The sequence below is a fragment of the Mesoplodon bidens genome (assembly GCF_964165515.1).
Source record: "Mesoplodon bidens genome assembly, chromosome: 3".
Classification (NCBI taxonomy): Eukaryota; Metazoa; Chordata; class Mammalia; order Artiodactyla; family Ziphiidae; genus Mesoplodon; species Mesoplodon bidens.
Window position 1 is genome coordinate 165,968,798 of NC_138178.1, and position 19,701 is coordinate 165,988,498.

The 19,701-nt window shown below is 50.5% G+C and overlaps 1 protein-coding gene across 3 annotated transcripts in view; it reads right to left on the minus strand.

The window, feature by feature from the left end:
- CCDC88C (coiled-coil domain containing 88C) overlaps positions 1-19,701 on the minus strand; it is a 127,019-nt gene that overhangs the window by 60,219 nt on the left and 47,099 nt on the right. For all 3 annotated transcript variants that reach the window (XR_014015488.1, XM_081230312.1, XM_081230313.1), the window contains exons 4-6: positions 14,144-14,213; positions 1,205-1,263; positions 345-428 (exon numbers count right to left, since the gene is read on the minus strand). Coding sequence is in view for 2 of the 3 variants with exons in the window: in XM_081230312.1 (XP_081086438.1) it covers positions 345-428; positions 1,205-1,263; positions 14,144-14,213 (213 nt within the window). In the remaining variant the exon portion in view is untranslated. The remainder of the gene's footprint in view (positions 1-344; positions 429-1,204; positions 1,264-14,143; positions 14,214-19,701) is intronic.

The window sequence follows — 19,701 nt, forward strand, 5'->3', positions numbered from 1 at the left end:
GCCAGAATACATTTTCAGGGACTGTAAATCAAATTCTGAGCCTAAACCACTTGACAGCTCTTAAAATAGCCTGAGTCCATATTAGGCAAGAAGAAGAGGCAAAAGACGACTTGATTGAGGTCTTTAAACAATTCTTTTTCATTTTAGCCGCCCCTTTATTTTAGCTTGCTGACAGCCACCTTTCCAAATCGAATCAATTTGTCTGTAGTGTCTGAAACCTAAAATTAGCAAAATCATTAATGGGCGATGTGCTCTTTAGACTTTTCACTGGTGGAGAGGGCCTGCCTGCTGGGTGCCATGGGAGCAATGGTCCCTGGCTAAGCCCCACAAAGCTCCCCACCTACCTCCTGTATATGGGCCACGATCCCGGCCTGTGTCTCAATGTCCAGCTGTTTGATTCTTTCGATAAATTCCTCTTTCCTCTCACACTGTGGAGGGTTACAAGTGTTAATGAAAAGTGTTTTACAAGGGCAACCTGGGGCCTCCAGAGCCACAGAAATAGTTTCAAAAGGAGACACCTGCCCCCCCACCCCGGCTTTTCCTTCTATAATCGAGAGCGCTCTTCCCTCCTACCAGCCAGCCCCTCACACTGAGGTTTCTCTAGAAGCGGCTCAGACTACCTATATCACAATCACCTGGGGGGGGTTGTCTTTAAAAACACCGGGGATGGGGGGTGGGACACAGACAAGCTCTCCAGGGGATTCTTAAACAAGTAAAGATCAAGAACAGCTGGTTTAGCGCAGCAGTTGGTAAACTTCATCTGTAAAGGGCCAGATGGTAAAAAAATATATATCTTAGACTGGACAGGCCATGGGTCTCAGCTCTGCTGGTGTAGTGTGAAAGCAGCCACAGGTAATATGCAAAGGAATCAGCATGGCTGTGTCCCCCTAAAACTTTATTTACAAAAATAGGTGGCAGGTCAAATGTGGCCCACAGGTTGTGTGCTGATCCTTGCTCTAGATGTTCCTACACTGGGGACAATTTGCTAATGGCACCCGGCCCCAGGGATCCCCACCTGGCCTCTTGCCCAAGGTGCTAGAAATGGTTGCCACCTAAGTCAGTGTCACATCTCTCGCAGGAACCCTGCGACCTTCCGTCCTATCGGGCTGAAAGCAGCTTCACTCCTACCTCACCGAAGGGGGTGTTTTATCCCCACAAACCCAAACCTAAGAGCCCTCCTCTCTGTCCCCTGCCCAATCCCTACCTGGACAGCACAGCCCAGCACCAACAGCAGCACCTTCTTAATCTCCTCCATACTCTTCCCTAAATCAAAAGAGCAACATAGTTAATTAAGCTCAACTGTTTGTAAAATTTCACCAGTGATATATACATATGTACTGCAGGGGGAAAAAAATCAAATAAGCTAAAAAAAACCCTCTCTACCCAGTGATATGCACTTAAGGTGTACTCATTCCATCTGTTTTCTCCATATGGGTTTGTTTTTTTCTTAAACCAAATGAGAATGCTGTCCATAACTATCTGTGGCCCTTTTCCGTTCACATATATCATAAAATCTTTCCATGATAATTAATGAATATGAGCATCGCTTTTTAGTGTGTGTGGTTAAGCAAAGTACAATGGATGAGAACAGTCCCCACAGGAAAATACTCAATCGACTCTGAAATAAGAATGGACACAAACTTGCCTTTCCATCCTGCAAAATCTCAAACAGATGAAGGAGAAGAGTAAAGTGCACCCCCATGCTCATCACCCACTTCACGTTACCAGCATTTTGCACATTTATTCCATCTCCTCCCCACCGCCGCCGCCTTTGTTTCTCAATGTCTGGCTGGAGCATCCCCCAAAGCAAGTCCCAGACACCACACACACATCATTTTTGATGGTCTCATACTTACTTTGTACAAAGGCCACAAACGAATTCAACCACCCCCTTTCCAGAGATCTGATTTTTCAATATTTTAATCGAAATGATGCTACAAAGAACATCTTACAGCTAATTCTTTATGGATATCCTGACTCCCTCCTTCAGGATAAACTCATCTTTCAAGCTTTTTCTACTTCCAAACTGCCCTTGAAGAAAGGCTCTGCCATTTTTCTCTCACAACCAATATACCATAAGTCCCACTTCCCCATGCCCAGACCAACACTGTTTTCCTACTCCTCAGCTTTGCCAATCAGGCCAAAAAATCGTATTTCATCAGTTTACACTGTGTCTTTTCCATTATGCTTGAGGCCAAATGCGTCTTCATCTGTTTATCAGTTTCAGTCACTTAAACAAACAGAGTCAGGATACAGGAGCTCCAGACCTGAGGTGGTCACCAGGAGGCCTGTGACGGGAATAAGCCGTACTCTGTTTCCCAGTCTCAGTTTCCACATCTGTGAAAGGGAGGCAGCTGGCCTGGGTGACGTGCAGGGTGCCTTTCGGGTGAGAAGCTCTATGGTTTTCTGCCCTTTTCATAATATCCTGTTCTCTTTGGGGGAGAAGGGACATGCTAGAAAAAGCATTTTTTTCCTGAAAGGCTTACCAACACCCACTCACATTGTGCTAAAATGGTCCAAAGCATCATCCATGACACCTGGGATGAAGAAAACCAAACTCACATCCAAGAACTAGTGCTGTGGTTCACTTCGGGTCCTTGGGTGTCAGGCGTGTATGGAGTAACATGTGACTTCACCCTAATATCTCTCACCTGAGAAATAGCTAAAAACAGCTTTTCCCGAGATGGCATCATTATGGTCGAGTCTCAGAACTGGGGGCTTGGCACCCCCTTCCCACCGCCTAGTCTGAAGGTGGGTGGGACGGGCTGAGGGGCTGGACAAAAGGGTCCCTGCAGAGCATTCAGATTCCACACTCTTAAGAATCAAGCAGGTCTGGTGTTGCAGATCAGCCCATGAGGATCAAACCTTCTCTTTGCTAGTAAGTGTAGCACTTCATCAATGTTTGAAACGGAAAAATTCTCAAAGACTTTAATGGATTTTTTTCCCCCACCTGAGGCCTTTTATTTGGCCCAAGAGGCTCTAATCCATAGACATAAATACGTGTAACACCACAATGACTCACTTCTCTATTAAGGCTGAGGTGGTGATCAGTCACGGTTTTAGTTCTGATAAAAAGAGAAGGACATGCCCACCGGAGTATGAAAAACTCCCATCAGCCTCACCAAACTCTTCCCCTGGCCACAGTGCTCATGCCAGCCCACGTGGCTGTCCTCATCTCTGTCCCTTCACGGTCAGTCCCCAGGTGACTGGCTAAGGGACCCTCGTAAGCCCTTTGGTGGATATAACAAGCACAGACCCCTCCCAGCTGTCACCAGCTCCTCGTCTGCAGTGATTCACCTTTCATAGGCCAGGTACCCGGTGCCGTAGCCAGCAGAGCTGACACACAAGAAGAAAGCATGTTAAGGGCCTTGGATCAGCTCAAACAGAAGTCAGAGTTCACTAAGAACCTTTATGTGCTCTTCCCAGCAAAGGCCCCAGAGGACCTAATTATATCATACTTTGGATAACTTAAACAACTCTGATGATCCATTCCCCCAGCCTACAGCGGAGGAAAACGGCAAATTAAAAGTGGAAAGGAGCACGAGAAAGGCCCACTGTGAGGAGCAAGGGCATAAGCCGGTCATGTGATAGCAGGGAAGAGACGAGAAACCCTGCCCACATACACGAGGGCTTCAAACTACAGTCGGAGGCTGTTCGGTGAAAGAATGAAGGGTTCTGCTCCCCCCGGCATCCCGTAGTTAGACACAATGACAACCGTGGGTCATTCATTCATTCCTTCATTCATTCATTTACACCCATCAGACAGCAAGGAAAAACGAAATCTGATCCAGAGCACTGTTGGAAAAGTATGGAATTCCAGTTGGCTAGGTTTTGTTACAGAAGGGGAAAAAGGATTTTAGAAGTAGAGAATTAATTTTAGAAAAATGTTCAGGGAATACTTATTTAAAATAAGCTTTTTGGTGGTGAACAGGGCACTAGGGAATTCACCTCTGCCTTCACTCACGTGAAGCAGTGCTGTGCTCATTCTCACCAAGCTAAGCGAATAAAAACTTGTGCTATAACAAATGTATCCTGTGGTTTTTACCCCTACACAATTCCTAGGAAACTTAAAAAAAGAGAGAGAGACAGAGAGAGAGAGAGAAAAGCAGAATTTCCCTCATTTCTCATGGAAAGCTGATGCCCAATTTCTCTCAGGATTTCTGCTGTTTTCAAAATCTACCAGATTGTGGGTTTTGAATAGTCCAAAACACATCATAAGACTCTCTACTGGGTCCTTGCCGGCAAGGATGGCTCAGTGACATAGTTACATAGGCAAGGAAGAAACAACCCTACACACAGCTCCCTCCCAAGCACCTACTAGGTGCTGGGTGCTTGCTGAGAACATACCCATAATCAACACAGTCCTCTGAGCTCAGACCAAGAAAACCAGCAACTTCTATAGGAACCCAGAGGAAGGACAACCAGTTTGCAGTAAGGATCAGTTAAGGCTTCCTAAAGGAAATGACTTCTGAGCTGAGACCCCAGGATGAGGACAGATTTGGGGGCTTTTCAGGCACAGGGAAGAGCATATGCAAAGGCCTAGACACAAGAGAATATGGTGCTTGTCAAACTATAAACGCTTCGTGCTTAAGCTCATTAAAGTGGGTTTTCATGAGAAATGGGAGGCAGGGTAGGAAGCAACGTGGATTTCTGTACCTAGTGAGTCACAAGCAACCAGTGGATGGGGGGAGGGCCGAACACAGCAGACACCCTTTGCACCTAGCCACAACCCCAGGGGGAATCCCATGACAGCCTGAGCTAATGGTCGAGTCTAAGAAAAATCTTACTTACTTACTTTACTACCTGCTTCCTGGAGTCCTGACACAGAGAAACTCACTCCAGCCTTTCTTAGCATAAATGGAATGCATATAGGCTGACCTAAATTATACATAGAGCTACAGATGTTTGTAGCAATCAGCTTCCAAAACAGGAGGGAAACTGATACCGCACGTGTGATAAAGGTGGACCTGGGGATAGAAATATAGTGGGGCAATTAAAGTACATCAGCCTCTAAAATGTGGAGACTGAATCAGATCAAGATTGGAAAATTTCCTGACTTACTAATCTTTTTTTTTTTTTTGCGGTACGCGGGCCTCGCCGCTCCGCGGCATGTGGGATCTTCCCAGACCGGGGCACGAACCCGTGTCCCCTGCATCGGCAGGCGGGCTCTCAACCACTGCGCCACCAGGAAAGCCCCTGACTTTCTAATCTTGAGTCTATGGCAGACATAACTAGTCAATCATAACACTTTCTTACCGAGCCTGGAAGGGGGCCTCAGAATCCTTCTGAACACAGCACTGCCTGATGTAGCCACTGCCTGACACGCAATGAAAGCTGGCACATGGAACAAAACCCAGCTTCCATGCCTGGTACACAATCAGTGGGGTCCTTCTGGCTCTACTCTTTGATTCTCTAAGATGCAGTCATTTGAATGTTCATACATTCTCTGGACACGGAAAATCAATCTTGTGTATAAGTGATCACTGGGGTGTCAAGGTGGGGATTTAGACAAAGGAAGGCAAACAGCCCTTTCCAGGAGGACCACAACCCCAGAGGCCCTCGGTCCGTGAGTCGCCCGCCAGGGTGAGGGTTTAACCCTCTCAGCCTGGAAGGACTGACCCACTGGAGTTAATCCTGCCCTCCACAAGTGCCCTTCATGTCTACAGCCCATTGCAGCACTTTCATATAACAATGCTATCACTTGACTTAATCCCCAAAGCAATCCCCAAAGGCCAGTATTAGCTCCATGTTACAAATAAGAGGAAGCTCAGACAAGCTGAGCCACCAAACGGAGATTTGGTCACCACCTGCTCTCTCCTAACTCGCTCCCATCCCCCTCCCTGAAACTGCCATTATTTATTTACATTTCCTTCCAGAGCAGGGCTCTCTCTGGTTTAGCTTCTGATCCCAGTGCCACACAGTGCAGGTCTTTAGCCAGTGTCTGCTGACTGAGCGACCGATGGTAACTGTTAGCATCATGTCCCAGGGAGAAAAACAAAGAGGACATTTTCAGTTTCCAATCTTGTTGGGATGGAGATATACGTGTGTGTGTGTGTGCCTATTTTTTTTTTTTCTTAATAATTCTACATTCTACTCTCCTCTGACTTATGCGCTGGAGTCAACCACTCACTGAGCTTTCCCTGGTTTCTTAGTTAAAAACCAGTCATTTCATAAGGATGATTATGGGGCTGTCTCATTGATTGGAAAATAGCACCGCACTGAACGTGACCCTGTTTCTCAACGCATAATGACATCTCAAGACTCACCCACACGGGCACAGTTCTATGGGCCCTCCTGGGGGCTCTGCTTACACTGAGAAGAACTATTATTATTTTAACATGGTTACCTTGGGTTCCATGAGGAACAGTGTGGACGGTAATTCCTCACGGGTGGGCACTTAGGGACCCTCCGTAATACCCGTCACAGGTCATGGGATGGGAGGCAAGCACCTCTACATACCACCTCACAGCCTGGAGAGCAACTCCTAGGAAACCCTCACCTAGATTTCTTACACCTAGAACGTTACACGTGTGACGCCCACCAGGCATTCCCCCATTTACTAGTCATTCAGCAAACGTTTATCACATGTGGACTTCACAGGCACGAAGTCACACATCCGTTTGAAATGATGTGGGTGGCTCCAGAGCGTACCCTGACCCAGGGTCCCGTTATCCCACCGTCTCTCCTTCACCCCCCACCCCAGTCTGCCCCCACCCGCAGGGATCCCTCACACCACCCTGTGTGGGTAACGAGAACCTCTGCCCAGATGCCACAAGGCAGCCACTCCCAGAGAGCAACTTCAACAGCCACATCAAGCCCCTCAGACAGCGCCATCATCAAACATGACTCTTTAGCCCAGCCTGCCTAGGCCACAGAAGCTGAGAACTAATTCATTCCCTAGCACCAAACAACTGAAGATCAGAAAAGGAGCAGCAACCACAAGAATGCAGCTTGCGACCCAGAGTCTGCACTGGCTGGAGGTGAGACGGTGGCAGAGGCAGGAGGTGATCTGAGAAAGGGTCCCTCCCGCGCACCAGGCAGAAAACGCAAAGCCCCAATATTATCGGTGAACATAGAGACCTTTGACAAATAACAGCTCATCCCTCCTCCTCGGACAGCCACGGCCACAGAGAGCAGTCCCGCTGGACGCCATGCACGGTCATGCAGCTGGGGAGCCCCCTCTCTGTGTACAGCCCATCACTAGGAGGTGACCAAACAAAGTCTGGTTTCCAGGCAGGTCCCGCGGCTGCTCCGAAGGCTGGCATCTGGCCGTGCTCTAACGACTGCTGTGCTTGCTGCTAACCAAGCTTTTCATGTTCTTAGAAGAGCCAAGTGCTGGCACTCAGCTCAAGGGACCAGCAACCCCCTGCGCTCTACATGGACCGGAGAATTCATTTCTCAATCCAGCAGGCAGCACAGAAGCAAAGGATCAGGCCGCAAGCCATGCCGTGTGAAACTGTGTGTGGGTGCTTTTCTGAACGTGCTCCCTCCAGGAGAAAACAGGAAGCACGAAGAGGACTGAATGCCTACAAGATTAGCTCTTCTTTATTTACTTACTTCTTCCCTCCTCATTTAAAGGACCTAAGGTTTCTGCAAACACAAAAGTTTTATACATATATATAAACGAGATCAGAATTCAGGAAAAATGAAAAAATAGCTTAGGGTTGAGAAAAAGAACTCAAGGGACTTCCCTGGTGGTGCAGTGGTTGAGAGTCCGCCTGCCGAGGGAGGGGACACGGGTTCGTGCCCCGGTCCGGGAGGATCCCAAATGCCGCGGAGCGGCTGGGCCCGTGAGCCATGGCCGCTGAGCCTGCGCGTCCGGAGCCTGTGCTCCGCAACGGGAGAGGCCACAACAGTGAGAGGCCCGCGTACCGCAAAAAAAAAAAAAAAACAACAAAAAACTCAAGAATCGCCCATTGACACCTAATGGCAGACACTCGACCCACCCTGTCACTTGGCAAGCAGGGCACTGGGGCGGGCAGAGCCGCAGGAAGGTGGCAGGGGAGGGAAGGCAGCCCGCCCGCTTTCTAAAAGAACAATCTCAGCGGCAGGAAGACTGTTTGTAACAAACCAGACTTGGAGCCCTCTCTCTGGTCTCCGGGGTTGGAGGTGAGCCAGCCCCTGGGTGCACTGGCCCTCAGGGCTTCCAGCTCGTCATCAAAAGGCAGAGCGGTGCAGTGAGGGAAGGTTTCCACGGGATCCGAGAAGCACTTCAAGGACACCCTTGATGGGAGAGCAAGTAAATCCCAGAGGGTTAAATATTAAATTCCAAGGAGTTTCAGGAGTTCCGTTTCCCTCTGGCCTTTGAAACCTAAACTTCAGCTGTGACAGAGACTTCCTCCCTGTGCCCTGAGCTTGCTGCTCCTCATGGGACTGCCAGCACACTTGCACTCCTCTGAACTTGTCACACCTGGACACCTCCCTCTGCTGCTCTGTCGAGGGTTCTTCGAGGCCCTGCCACATACTGCCTCCTCCAGGAAGTTTTCCTGACCTGCCCAGGCAGAAGTGATTGCCCGCCTTGCACTCTGTGGGAAGCATGCTCGCACTGCTTCTCGCCCTGGAACAGGCTAGTCATGGACACTTTCCTCCCCTCCTGCCCCAACGCAGACTGGGGGCTCCTTGAACAGAGACAGCCTATTCGTCTCCATGGCCACTGGACCCATGGTGGGCATCTGACAGAGAAAGCTGGATGGGGGCTTGGGCTGAGCTCCTCTGTGAGGAGGAGCGATGCAAGCGCGTTCCCGTCTTCTGTTTGGGAGGGTCAGAAATTGGCCTTCTGGTTTCTTTGGCCAGAGCAGCAGGAGAACAGAGGTCTGCAAGAGCTGTGAAGGAAGGACGTGTACAGAATCTGGGGGCACAGAATCTCAGACTCCTCAAGGTGCTTCCTCTGTCCCTGCAAGCCCCTTCTGTAACCATCACAAGAGAAAAAACTGAGGACGAGGACCAGATCACCGAACAGCCATTAATGGGAGGCTATCCTCAAAGGTTCCAGCTGTATTCACAGACAGGACCCTGTAGGGTGCGAAGACGGGCTCAGCCCCTCCTTGGACCCAGGAATCTTGCCTGGCATTTAGAACTCAAGAGACACCAGGCAGAATAATGACAGTGGCTGGTCCTCCTGCTTGAAACCAGTGGCTGACTGTCCACATATATAACCGTCTGCGTAACTTATGGTAATAAATACCTCTTTTACCTATGGGACCACCATGCTGTGTGCCTCTGAACGAGTTCCCTCCCCTCTCTGGGCTGGGTTTCTGCACCTACATGGCTCCACCCTTTCCATTCTAAACAGCTTAGGAGTGATCAGCAATTCCCAAGTCTGAAAACCACTACTGCACTTGGATACAAACCTTGGAAGAAAAAACTGTGCTCTCTTCCAGCATGATTGCTCTATGATTCATTGCAGAAATTAATTTGCTAACACCCTGGCTTCCTGTCAGACAAATCTAGTCTTTTCCGTGTGTGTGGCACAGTGACAGGCCTGGCTGCTGAGAAACCAGAGGCTGAAGTTCTGGCCAACACCTTCCCTCATTTTACAGATGCCGCAGACATTGTGATCTCTTGGTTCTCGTGTAGAATGCACTCTTCGATAAGCCATGTAAATATGCTTAATGGATGCACAGCTGGCAAGATGGGGGTGCAGGCAGTTTTCAGTGCTTCACTACCGGCCTAGGGCAGCCACACACATGGTGTTGGGCAGAGGTCGACTCTCACTTGACCCTGACCACTGACCCTTGACTGCTGTATCTGTGAGAGCATGTGGTTGACATGTGTAAGGATCTCTAGCTTGAGGCAAGAGGGAAGTGGGGACAGGAGAGGGAAACGACAAAGTGCGTCTCCAGCACTTATGCTCTATTTATTCAGCACCTACTATGTGCCAGGCACTGCTCTAGACACGTAGAAGACATTGGCAACAGCAACAAAAACCCCCAAGATTCCTGCCTTCATAACAGATGACATCCTAAAGGGGGAAAAATAAGCAGCACAGCAGACATGGAAAAATAAGTAAATCAGGGAGTATACTGGAGGGCGTTGTGTTATGAAGAAAGGGAAGGCAGAGCAGGATAAGAGGACTGGGAGTCCTGAGGAGGAGGGAGGGATGCAGCTGCAGACAGCGAGCTCATCAGGATGGGCTGCACCGAGAAGGTGATATTCAAGCAAAGACTGGAAGGATCTGTTCCTGTGAGTATCTGGGAAAAGCATTCCAGGCAGAGGGAACAGCCAGTGCACAGCACAGGGAGAAAAGTGACATAATCTAACTTTCTAAGAGGACAGGCTGCTGTGTTGAGAACAGACAGCAACAGACAGCATGGGGCAAAGGCAGAGAGGCAGGCAGACAGAAGGCCACTCGGGTGCTAGCCAGGAGGATGGTGGTGGCTGGAACCGGTGGGCAGCGGGGCAGGAGGAGAGAAGAGCTCAGCTGTTTGGAAATTAAAGCCAGGGCATGGCCTGAGGAATGGGTGTGGGGTAGGAGAGAAGGATACGTTTTGGCCAACTGGAAACAAGACAAAGGACACCCTACAACATCCAGTCCTGGGGGTCCACACACGGCCAGCCACTGGGGAAGGCTTTTCTGCTACACGCCACTGTATGGACGTGAGGGAGGGTTAGAGCAGAGTCCTGCAGGACCCCAGGCCAGGCTCCAAGAAGTGGCATCTACAGTAACGAGGCGCTGGACAGATGCTTCCCCACGGACGGGTATGAGGGAGATCATTATAAAGTCACGCACAATCAGAGAGGAAATCCAGAGGTCATTCGAGGTAGAAACAGGAAATAAGAGAATGGGGATTGGGGGCCAGGAGGGCAGACATTGAGGATGGATTTTTAAAGTACATCAAGTGTTTTCTCACATTCACTAAACGGTCCTTGAATCCCATCCAGGGTAGGAAAAAAGAGAACATCTTTTCGTGTGATGCGTGCAGGAGGATAGGCATACAGAAAAATCTTCTAATAGTATTACTCATGACAGCTTCCTTTTTTAGGTCAGAGGAAGGGGGCGGATAAATGCTTGGTGTCTTGGGATCATTTAGTGTTAGAGAGAGAGAGAGAGAGAAAGTGAGTGAGTGTGTGAGTGTGTGTGTGTGTGTGTGTGTGTGTTTGGGCTAGATGTTCTGCTGGGATCTGTCCTGCCCCTGCCCTGGCTCCACGGAGGTGCATTTACCAAAAACAAAAAATAACCCCAAACTGAAATGTTATAAATAACAGTACAGTGTCAACATCAGCCAAAAGGAGCACAGGCATGCTCCTGAGCCATGTGGCAGAATTCGTAAAAAAAAAAGTCGCCCCACAAGAGAGAAACCAACTTTGCTCTTTATTTTAAAAGAAACCCCAAATGCTTCGCGCATCTATTTTTAAAATTTAAAACAGAAAACACTATTCCACAAATATGTCTCTGGCACTCATGTTTGCGTCTTCTCGCTGGTGCACCTCTCCTGCCAACCTCCTCTGCTCTCGGAGACCCCGACACTCCTGTCAAAACCTACCCATGCGTGCGCCCAGCTCTCCTCCCTCCAGCCCTGACTTCAGGGGAGGCAGCCCCTCCCCTCTCAGCAGAGCCCGCAGAAGCTGCTGTCAGTCAGGCCCTGCCTGCCAGGGGCCTTCTGAGCTTGCTGCAGCCGTTGGGATTCTCGTCCTTAACTTTCCCAGGGCTCCCCATCTCATCTCTCCAACTTCTCCATCAGAACTGGGGCCAGAACCTCTTCAACTGATGTGCACTGATTCTATACGGTGCTGGGGACCAGAGGGCAGGCAATTCACCTGTCAGCTTAAAAGCGGCTTCCCCACGGTGTTCCAAAACTGGATTGCTGGGGAACGTTGTACAACTCTGTCCATTTATGAAAAAAATCACTAAATTGTATACTTAAAATAAGTGAATTTCATGGTATGCAAATTATACATTAATAAAGCTATTAAAAAAATCAGCGTCCACATCTCTGCAGGTGTTTCTGTCCAGCGCCAGACCCGAGGTGCGACCTGGGTTCCTTGCATGTGGACAGTCTCTTGGCCCCATGTGGTTCAAAGGGGCTAGAACAGAGACTCAGCTAGAGGGGAGGGCTGGAGCCAGGGTTCTGGCGAGTGGAGGTGCCTGCCGGAGAAGGGGCGCCCAGAGGGCAGGCTTCCAAATGGCAGCAGGTGGTGGGGGGCACTGACGATGGGAAGGTGGCAAACTACGCAGTATGATGGGGTGATGGGGTGACAGGCTGCCTGGGTGGGGGAGGAGGACATGGTTAGTATTAGACTGAATCATATGCCACCGTCATTTTTGTAGGTCAAACGGTTAACACTGGCAATCGCCTACAGCTCAACCTAACACCTGTCCGTGTGTGATACGGACCGGAGCTCAGGCTCGTGGGTTGGATGGAGCAAATTCCCAATCGGCCCCTCTGCTCATGGGCTAAGTGACCGAGGGCTTGTCGCTTCAACTCTGTGAGCTGTCGTCCTCTCATCTATAAACGGGATGGCACGGTCACGCCCCGGAAGCACATTTTCCTTTCCATCTTTAAACACATGTCCAATGCCCAGCACACGGTAGGCTCACCAAAGGCTCAAGCAGGGAGCACCCTTCTCTCCTGCTCCGCTGCCTTCCTCTCCTCATCTTACGATGCTGTCCCTAGAGCAGATGGAATAGTAGAACTAAGCCTGAACCACCAACCTCTCCGGGCATCTCTCTTCTAACATCAGCCCCTCAAATAAGTCAGGACAAGCAGCACAGTTCTGCTAGCAAGGCAGACCCTCACTTTCCTGATGTTACTGCAGAAACACAAGAGTCCCAACTGTCCCTGGAGCCCAGGGCTGCATCTGAGTCCTCTACCTGGGGGAACCATGAAATAAAGCCAGTACACGAACGGCCCTAAGGCAGAGCTGGGGGTGGCGCGAACCAAGGGCTGCCTGTTATTAACGCACCAAGTGGGGAAGGGTGTCCACTGTCAGGGGCCACCAGGGGGGCCTGGGTGCGCTCTGCAGAGCCAGTGTGTAAGGCTGGGGGTGCTCATGGGTCAGCGGCGCCGAAGATGAACAGGAGGTCGAGGAACTCCCTTCCTTTGGCTCCCGTAGAGAAAAGGGAAGTGGGGCCCAGGAGGATCCAGGAGGCCCGCCTCCACGAACAAAGTGATTAAATGCTCAGCTGCCCTCAACCCAGTGGCCCCAGAAGCTGCTGCTGCCCTCAGGGCCAGGGCTCCTCTATGAGAAATGTCCTCGACGGGTCACTTGGTATACTTCTCCTTTGCTCTCCAGCCAACTGAGCTCACATGGACAGGAGCAAGGACAGCCAGACTCCAGGGAGAGCAGGACGGGGAGGTACCGACAGAGGGAAGTTTCAGTTCCTTCTGCAAAAGGCTCTAATGTGTGGGAGCCTTCCTGCATTCCTTGACTCCACACCTAGACCAGGAGGCTAACAAGGTCTCCACGGGAACCAGGGACGTTCCAGTCAGCGAGCACATCTGTCCCTGGGGCCTGCGAGCTGCCATCCATGAGCCATGGGTACAGGTGAACGCACACAAATGTGGAGGGGAGGAAATCTTTCACCCTGTTTAACCAACCCAGTGTGTTAACTGTCAGGGATGAACTAAGCTCTGGCTCTCTGGAAGGTGTCCAGGAGGACATTTCAGTCTTTCAAAGTCACACCGAGTGTCCGAGACTAGGACTTAGAACCTTGCCCACTCGGGCCTCAGAGACCAGAGGGAGACGTGAAAACAGACCCACGACAGGATGTCCCGGTGAGATCTACCATGGGGGGCATAAGGCAGCACAGGATCCCAGCGGAAGGGACATGAGCTTCCTCCAAAGATTCTTTCCTGCCAATAGAGACCACACCCCACGATGGTGTGAGGAGAGACCCCTGGGGGTCCACCATACAACTGGGGCCCCTAAGCCCGAGGCCTCGCCCGCCTCTGTGCTCGAATCCCAGGGGTCAGAAGATATATTCTTAAGGAAGAAATGTGCTCTTGGCGTGATGCCTCAGGGTACTAAACCCACCCTTTACAATCACACCCGAAGGATCACGTGCTTCCACTGCGCTGGCTCCAAGCTGGCAGCCAGAGATCTGCCTCTGACAGCTGCCCAGGGCCGATGGCACTGCCCAGGCTCTACGGGGGGTGGGGTGGGGTGGGGTGGGGTGTCGGGGGCGGGGGTGGCTTTCACTCACCAGACAGCGGGTCTTTGCCAATCATCAAGACATTGGGCAAATTCATTACGATCAGCTGCTGGAGAACTTCCTACAGAAACAAAGGGGAAAGGATACCATTAAGAACAGAAAACAAAATAAAGACTGATTAAGACAATTACAGTTTACCAAGTTGCTGGATGAGCGTGCCAGCCATTAAACAGTAACTATGAAAACACTGTATAACAGGAAGGAATAGTTCAAGATACCAATAAATGAAAAGTCAAAAAAGCGAATTGTGCTTCCGCCTTGATTATCACCAAATAAAAATTAGGTCTGCGTGTGTACAGAGACTTTGGGAAAAAGAAGATATATCAGATGCTAGATTAGCAGGATTAGGAGTTTCTTTTTAAAAGATGTCTTTATTTTTACGGTATGGTTTGCTTGTGTAATTAAAAAATACAGAATAAAGATTAAAGGGATGCTATTGCATCTTTACAAGCTGACGATTCGGGATCCTAGCTTTCAGCAGGTCTTTGGTACAGGCTGTAAGTGAGACGTCTCTCTTTTCAGCAGTGACTTCCCTGGGGGAGGGATCAAGCACAGCTACTCTGTGCCCGTCAGAGAGGGGGCACACGGGAAGTGAGCTGCCTTCTGCCCTCACACCAAGGGCCTCTGAAAGCAGGCCCAGGCACCAGCCATCGGCCACGTCCCCTTGGGGTAGGGATGGCTAACGAAGTTCTCCTTGGAGTGTGCCGACCCACCACTCATGCTTCCCAGAGCAATTCTCAGGGCACGCTGGTCTTCCCTGCCCAGACGTGCCTTGCTTTTCACAAATCGGAAGATAAAGAAATCTAATTTTACAGCAGACAAGCAAGGTAGTAGGATTTATAAGTATTCTTGGTCTTACAAAAATGGTCACTATAGAAACTCTTGACCAACAAAGCTCCTCTTATGCCTTTAAAAAAAAATGTTTCCATTGAGACACGACTTTTTTTTCAGCAGTCGCTCTACTGATGACGTGATGAATCTCTGTACTCAGTACACTGCCAACCAGCACTGATGAAGAAAAAGGGGACGATGAAACGCAATCGGCTAATCCCACAGGGCCCAGCTGGACACCTCAGAGCTCTCTGAATCCTGAGAATGGTGTGGCCTAGGCAAGCACACCTGGAGAGGCCAACACCTTCACAGAATGTACAAAATGATCTGAGCCACCCTCCTTATTATCTTTCCCTGGCTCCTGCCACACCAGAAATTGAGGGGAGGGGATGCTAAACCAGGAGTACCCCACTCCCAAACACACGGGCCCCTCTGCACTCAGTGTTGGAGGATGTCTTTCTTTACTATCTGAGGTCACGTGTCACCGCATCAGAGATGGCCAATGTTTTCTCAAACAAGTCTCAGTGTTGGACAGAGTCTGAGCTGCGTTACAGCCTCAGCTCTCCTTCAGGGCTTGGAAAAGTCGACGCGGAAAAAAAACTGTTTCTCAATTGAATGAGCTCACCAGAGGATTCCACAGTCCCTGACTGGGGCCAAAACACACACTGTGAGTAAAACCAGGTAAATCCACTTCTAGCAAAAGGAAGGACTCCCAACCAGATGGGTCCATTCTGTCATGGAGTCCCTATCCAGCCTCAACACTAAACTCAAGTGCTCAGCCCAACTTCTAGAAGATCTCCTTCTTATCACTGTCCGAACAGCTACAGTCCCCTTTGAAGTCTTGGCTGGTTTCCTCTGCCATGGTCCAACTGTCTGGAGCACCAGCCCTGTTTATCAGGGTGCTTGAAGAAGGGTGCACACATTTATGAAGGAGATACAGAATGAGAAATCATCTTGAAGGTCTCTGCAATAATGCAAAGTGGTATTTTTATGCTTATGATTAACTGAGCAAAAGACTGCTGGAAACATTGCTAGAAAATATTGCTGGAAAATCCATGTTTTCTCCTTCCAAAACTGGATGGTTAATTCTGTCTAGTCAGTATTTTCTAATTTTCCCACAAGAAATATGTATCACTTGCACAACTAAGAAGTAATGTTTTATTAACAATGTTTCACTGATGTGTTCCTCTCAAAACATCATGGGCCTCCCAAAAGTTAATCCAAAATTTGGGGGCCAAAGATACCCCCAAGACCTTAACTGCTCCCCCCAAAGGACCACCAATCACATTTCCAGCAAAAACAGGCTCAGAGGTTTGAGTACCAAGGTCAGAGCTGGCCAGCAGAAATACAACATGAAACACATTAATTTCAAATGTTCTAGTAGTCACCTTAAAAAAGTAAAAAGAGGGCTTCCCTGGTGGCGCAGTGGTTGAGAGTCCACCTGCCGATGCAGGGGACACGGGTTCGTGCCCAGGTCCGGGAGGATCCCACATGCCGCGGAGCGGCTGGGCCCGTGAGCCATGGCCGCTGAGCCTGCGCGTCCGGAGCCTGTGCTCCGCAACGGGAGAGGCCGCAGCGGTGAGAGGCCCGCGTACCGCAAAAAAAAAAAAAAAAAAAAAAAGTAAAAAGAAACAAGTGACAACATACAAATAATATACTTTAATTAAAGCAACATTTCCAAAATATTGTTTCACCACATAACCAACAAAAAACCATGAGTGAGACACTTCACATTCTTTATTCACACTAAGTCTTTGAAATCCAGTGCGTAGTTTACACTCACAGCACATCGCCGTTCAGATGCTAAACTCTCGTTGGAAACATGATCTGAATAAGCAGAGTCGCAAACCAAAGTTCTTCCAAACACACTTAAAAATTTTCCAGTAACCGAATCCAGTATCAGCTTTTAAATCTCAACAAATTAGAAATTCACTTCCTCAGGCACACTAGCCACATCTGGAGGCCCCGCCAGCCACAGGTGTCATGCTAGCGGCTGCCAGGGCTCTGCAACACTGGTGACAAGGGGACTCCCTGAGGAAAGCTGAGCAAATGCGTCCCCTCGGGGCGGCGGGGCCTCCAGGGCGACAGGCCAGGCCCTCCGGCTACGTGAGGAGGCTGCTGACGAGGGGCCCCTCCTGCCTGGTACTCAGAACAGAAAGCCACTGTGGAGACCGCAGCTGACACACTGGCCGGCTGGGCGGGCACCGGTCACACCCCGGCCGGCTGCGGGAGTGGGGACGGAGCGGAGCGAGGACGGAGAGCACAGGCCCCAAGGTGTGCTCTGTGCGGCCCCCAAACTTGCCAACAAGCCTTCCTGGTGCCACCCGGGCCTTTGCAAAGGCAGAAACAAAGCACATTGTCACAGCCCGAGGCCAGGACGAGGCATAAGGGCACACGCGAGCCTTGCGGCCTCTTGTCTCATCGCATCCTTGCGGCCTGATGGCAGGAGGGAAGAGGCAGGCTCGGGGTGCAGCCCTCCCAGAGACCCCTGCCCTCCACAGAGAACTGGGCTGCGGAGAGGCAGGAGCAGGGCGGGGGGTGGGTTTAAGCGCCGAGATCCAGAGCAGATTTTGTACCCCCGTCCCCTCTCCTCCGTGCACCTGCTTTAGGTTTGTTCTGAGATCCTAGTATAAGACGCTGGGGAAACCCCAGATTTTCCTTTTCATAAACTAAACTGCACTAACTGCATCCTGGAGGGACCTCATTGCCAACCACTTTAAACAAACTAAAAGAAAAGTCACAAAAGTAGGTCAGAGCAGGGTGATGGTACTTGGATTCTCCTGTAGCAAGGGGGTCGGGGCTAGAAAGCGCTTTGTAAAGTACAAGGGGAAAGAACCCACCTGATCCCCCCCACCCCCGCCAGGCTGCAAATCTAAAACTTAGATCATATCGACTCTGAACTTCCTCCCAGGGCTGTCCTGACACAAACAAGGGCCTTACACCCGGGGGAGGGATGGGATGGCCGGACACTCTCCAGGAAGCGTCTGGCACCTCGCACACGGTGTCAATAAGCCCAGAGACTCCACCTGCCCTCGGATTGACAGCTTCCTGACCTGGACCCTCCAGAGGCAACCTGGGGGGTGGGATACGGGGAGTGCTGAGGGGCCGTCTCGAGGCCGTGGCACTGGCTCCCAGGGGTCATGGGTGGAGAGAAGTGCTCAGAACAGAACCAGGAAGCCGAGTGGAAGGAAGACGCTCCCTTCCTATTAGAATCCTCTCATGACAAGTACAAACGTACGCAGTGGGGAAAATCCAGGACACGGGAGGGGGTGCCCGGTCCAGGCTTCACAGGTGACAGAGCTCTGCTAGTGGCAGGAAGGATGATGCAGGAGGGGGAGGGCAGAGTCCAGAGGCACCAGGCCACGCGCAGAACCCACACGTGATTACAACTAAGCAGGTGGCCTGGGTGGTGGCAGGACCTCCCAGCCCCCGAGAGTAAACGAGACCAGCACCCAGGCGCGTGGCTTCCCTGAACCCACGACACCAAACGCTCGTCCCTGCCGGTGAGCACGGCTCCCCACATGTCAGGACCCAATATGGGGCCCAGGCTGTGATTCCCAGCTGGCTCCGGGGGTCACCTGGGCCCGCGCCATTCCTCCTGTCACCAGCCTTCACACAGGCCAGCGCTCCAGACTAAATGTTTCCCTCCCTCCCAAACTCCCTCAAACCTCACTCCTCCCAAGGAAGCTTCGAGGTTCCCCGAGTGCCTGCACGTTATGTGCAGGTGGTGCTAAGTCTTGAGGTAACAAGATCTGGGGGCTCCGTCACTGCCCTCTGGAGGTGGGGCTCTGGGAGAGGCAGGGGGACAGGGGGAGGGAAGGCAGAGGCTGAGGGCCGCACAGAGGGAGCTGGGAGGGACCCCAGGACAAGCCTGGACGCCTCACTCCACCTGGTCTGTCCCTCGGGCCAGAGGTGACCTGCGGTACCCGGGGCTTGCAGGTGAAGCTCATTTTCTGCGTGTCGCTCAGTTGTCTCCATCAAATTGTTCAGTCTCTGTGGGAGATGGGCCTCCTAATTCCCTTCTAGCCAATCTCTATCCAGGACTTATAGAGCACCCACGGAGCCATGGCAGTGAACGTCCTGGAAGTCCTCAGGTAAGCCGTGTTTTCTCCAGGACCTCCTCCCTTGGTTGGAACAGGAGGACTCAGCTCCGGCCCCCCCAAAACCGACCCCCTCAACTTACCTCTGAGAGTAAGTGTGTGTACCCCAAAGTCCTAGCAAGCTGTCTAATTCACTACAAAACTGTCAACAGCAGAATATTAAATGGAGGCTCTTAAACACCCACCTTCAAAATACAAATCCAAGTATGACGGGGTGTGTGTAAGGGAGAGGCACTTGCGTACTTATGCCACAAACTGGGGACTGGTTAGGTCATGGAAGGTACGGCCGCGATCCTGGGTAGAAAGAGGGCAAAGAATGCTGAAATGAATAAAAGGATGCCTAACTGAATGTAGAAAAGTAAAGATATGCTAAAAAAGAAGAAACCCTCAAAGGAAATACACTGAAATGACAGAACTCTCTTTATTAGACTGATCAGGACAAGAGCAAGCTTTCCCAACATTTAAAAAAGATTCTGTAATGCGGTTCTAACACCTTCAATTATTTTAACCCTGTGGCACGGCTTCCCCCAAAGAATGTTAGCAGCATCTATTTACCAGATATTGAACCGTGAACATGACAGATCCACTTAAAAAAAAAAAAAAAAAAAGCCTTTCTCC